A 4047-nucleotide genomic window follows, 5' to 3' on the forward strand; every position below is an offset into this window, starting at 1 on the left:
GTGCGCATCCACCTCCTGGTCTCCTAGCCTCCAGCCCCAAGTCAACCAGCGTCTGGAGGTTGATGGGACCACGACCCAGCATTTGGGTAGGGTACCTTTTTGTTCCTGTTTGTTTTTATATGATCGTCTTTTTCTGTCGAGGACTGTGTCGTGGACTCACTGGTGTCAGCTGTCGGCTGCTCCTCTTTGGTTGAATCTTTCACAATGTCGAATTCCTTCTGCATCTTAGCCGCCTCTGCTTTTGTGTTGTNNNNTTCCCTACAAAATAAAACAACAACATTCTGGTCAGTTAGCAATGCCAACTTCCTGGTAAAAAAAAAATGTAATTTAACATAGTCCTCAAAGTGTGTGTGTGTGTGTGTGTGTGCGCTGTGATGCATGAATTATTTAATATTGATAAAAGAGCCAGTAGGAGGCAGTCATGTGACTTGTACCGTAGCTAACAGAGCTTTGCTAATTGTCAGACGTTGTTTGTTTCTGATTTAAGACCACGGCCTGTCATCAAAATCAGTGTCATATGGGTTTCTCAAGGTGTGGGGCGGGGGAACAACATGACAGGTGGTACGCAGCAAACAGAGGTCAAGTGATGATGTCACAACTGCATTTTTATTTTCTCTTTCTGAACTTTGTCTGAACTGTACAGACAGGAAGTGAGGAACCATTTTACCGTGGGGTCCGGGGAGGTCGGGGTCCAGAGACTTTCCCAGCTTGTTCTTGGTCTGTATGGCGATCACAGCGTCCAGGTTCTCTGTGGGAGTGGGAGTGGAGGAGGAGGGGGGGGCACTGGTCAGAGATCTCATTTCAGTCTGGTCAAACCTCAGCGGTGTTTACTGGTCGACCGCTGACCCTGTGTGACTCAGAGCCACATTAACATCAGAAAAGGAACAAACCTCAGAGTGTCGGGCGTCGGCCCCGTCTCTGGCCTTAGTTATCATAATATATGCATTGTAGAGTGGATGTTGAAAAACATATTATTCAGCATGAGCTCATTACATTTAAAATTCAACCAAAGGCCGAGCTTCATCATCATCATCATCATCATCATCATCATCACCACCTGCTGGGTTTACTAAGAACCTGACGGTGAAGGTCGAAGACACTCAGTCACTACAACCGTCACATCTGCTGGACATGATCAACACTAATTATTATCATCATCAGTACACATCTCTTTCTTCCTTCCCTCTTTTTACGTCTTTCCTCCTACTTTCAGTTGCAGATTCATTTGTTACATCTTTCCATGTAACCACTCTCTCACTCCTCCACTCCTGTCTCCTTCCTCTAGTTTCTTTATTTTTCATTTTTATCTCCTCTCATCATGTCTCCTTGATAAGATGATTTGCTCCACCTCTGCTTTCATTTCCCCAATTCTCTTCTTTCTTTCTTTTTTCTTTCTTTCCTTCTTACTTCATCTTTTCCTTTCTTCCTTCTTCTCTTCCTGTCTCCATTCTTTCCTTTTCCCCTTGTTTATTTATTTCCTACCTCATTCCAATATTTTGGTCCTTCCTTCCCACCATTTCTTACTTTTCACACTTTCCTCTGCTCTATCCATCCATCCATCCACCCATCCATCCATCCATCCATCCCTCCATCCATCCTTCCATCCGTCCATCCATCCGTCCATCCATCCAACCAACCATCCATCCATCCATCTATCCATCCATGGGGGGGGGGGGGGATTCATCTGCCTGTCCACCATTAGGTGACTCATGCGTACGTCACATGTCACTCGGGGGCAGAACCGTCAGGGTGAGGGCATTAGCATGTTGCTAGGCGATGCTTCCCTGTCCATCCTGTTATCTCTCCTCATGTCCCATGCTCACATAAGGCCAAGGTTGCCGTGGAAACTCACAGCCAATGAAATGGTATATGCCTTGTTTTTCCAGTGGTAATTTGCTCAGTGGCAGCAGAAAGAACAATGACCACCTGCTGCTCAGGTCGTCTGTTGGGGGGGGGGGGGGATTCATCTGCCTGCAGCCTTCAGCAAAGGTCAGCCTTATCACATTACTGTAGCAGTGATCTGACAGTGTGATAAACACAGTGGAGTGTCCTGGACAAAATGTAATGGGTTCATACGAGGAGTGAGTGACAGGGTTTTAGTAACTTGTTTATGTATTAACCTAATAGAACGGGCAGATCAGGTAGAAATGACCGTAACTCCTCTGGTTGTCTTTATTTACTGACACTAAATGTCCTGCAGAGCCAGAGGTGATGATAAGACAGCCGTCCCGTCACAGATATGTGACCTTTCCACTCATTACTCATGTAATGATTGGCCATAAAAACAAGCCTGGTTGTTATTCAGGTCGCCCCCCCGCCTCCCCTCAACACACACACACACACACACACACACACACACACTTATCTGTCTGAGCGGCTTCACACTCTACTGCACACGTGTCACGGACATATGCAGTAAAAGGACACGTATCGTACAGTACAGGCAGGTGGAAAATACAGTCTGTACATGTTTTGCATATTGTTGACTCACTGACAATATTTCTTTATTTTTTATACTGTTTAAAAAAATAATTGTAACCATGTACTTTATCCACCTGTAGCAAATATGTATTTATTTATTTTAAATATTAATTTGACCTGGTGTCCCCATGCACTAAATCTGTGCTCCCTAATGGGGTCCACCCCGCACTTTGGGAACCACTGGTTTAGTGAATCCTATCATGCTTTGATCATATGAAACACAACAGGCAGCATAATTAATTTAGGAATACTCCAGAAGTAAAATCGAAAGTGTTTGATCATATGAAATACAACAGGCAGCATCATTAATTTATGAATACTCCAGAAGTAAAATCGAAAGTGCCACATGTGGCCCAGGAGCCACAGTTTGCAAACCACTGGTGTAGGAAAAATCTCCCTTTAAAATTGTTATTTTTAACCAATATTTTGAAATTGAACTATTTAGAAACTCTTCGCTCCGTTGGCTAACATTTAGCTGTATTTTTGGCTAATATTTTGCTAAACATTGAGCTACATTTTAACCATTACTTATGTTAGCTGTTTATTTTCTTGAGTAGCGTCAGACTTACCCAAGTAGGACACCCCCTCCTCGGGCGTGATGGTGCCGTACTTCACCATCATCTTGACGAAGTCGATCAGTGTCTTCATGATGGTGATCAGCGTCTCCTTCTCCTGAGTGTCCTGAGCTGCAGACACCAGAACCAGGGAGTGGGTTTAAGTCACATGGACAGTAATTGCTAGCTGTGGTGGCTGTGGTGGTGGTGGGGGTGGGGGTTAATAAATTATTAAGTGCGTGTTTCATCCTCACTTCTAGAGGCGATGCATTAGTGGAAGGAAAGGCCTGACTCATGCTAGTCCAATATTGCCATGGCAACAAAGCTTTCCTGGTTCTAGTCTGGTGCTGTAGTGCAGAACTTCCATGAAAGTCCAGGGCAAAAAGAAATGACGATTCAGGGATTTTCGAAATAAAACGTTAATTCGTTAAATAAAAAGATTTCTTTGACACCAAACGTCTGTCGCCGCAGTGAGAAAAACAAAATGAAGCAGTGAACTTCCTGTCTGTCTCCGCTGATGTCCCTTCATGTTCTGTCCACTCCACTTCTGAATGGACAGTAGGTTGGACGTCCAGTTCAATAAAAATATGGGACAAAGATTGGATGTGACTGGGACAAAGTGGGACACGTTAGGAGGTCACAGAGTGGAACCAAATATCGACTGGACTGAAAATATGAACCGGACTGAGTCTGTTGTCAAATTGAAGTCATTTACAGCAGCTTTTTCCCGTTAACGACTTCCTGCTCGTGTTAACAACTGAACAATTAGTCTGTCGTGAATCCCAGAACTCTCCAGTCAGCCTGGCCCACTTTCTTTATAGCCACAGGATATGGGTCTCAAAAATAGGGCAGACCTATTCATATAGCGTCTCGTGGGCCACAACCTCACTGTGGCCCAATCTACGGTCGTTTGAAAAACATTGGAGAGAAATGAAGAGACTCACATTGGGCGTATACTGTCATCAGGAATTCCCACAATGCATTTTGTCTGGAGGTGTTAGCACAGGCATGG

General features: G+C 44.4%; 1 protein-coding gene across 1 annotated transcript in view; it reads right to left on the reverse strand.

Moving 5' to 3' along the window:
• scg3 (secretogranin III) overlaps nt 1-4047 on the reverse strand; it is a 12660-nt gene that overhangs the window by 3693 nt on the left and 4920 nt on the right. The window contains exons 8-10 of the mRNA XM_025055649.1: nt 3051-3167; nt 646-748; nt 161-258 (exon numbers count right to left, since the gene is read on the reverse strand). Coding sequence (XP_024911417.1) covers nt 161-258; nt 646-748; nt 3051-3167 — 318 coding nt within the window. The remainder of the gene's footprint in view (nt 1-160; nt 259-645; nt 749-3050; nt 3168-4047) is intronic.

Source organism: Cynoglossus semilaevis, chromosome 5 (genome assembly GCF_000523025.1).
Source record: "Cynoglossus semilaevis isolate Cse_v1.0 chromosome 5, Cse_v1.0, whole genome shotgun sequence".
In the NCBI taxonomy this organism is placed as follows: Eukaryota; Metazoa; Chordata; class Actinopteri; order Pleuronectiformes; family Cynoglossidae; genus Cynoglossus; species Cynoglossus semilaevis.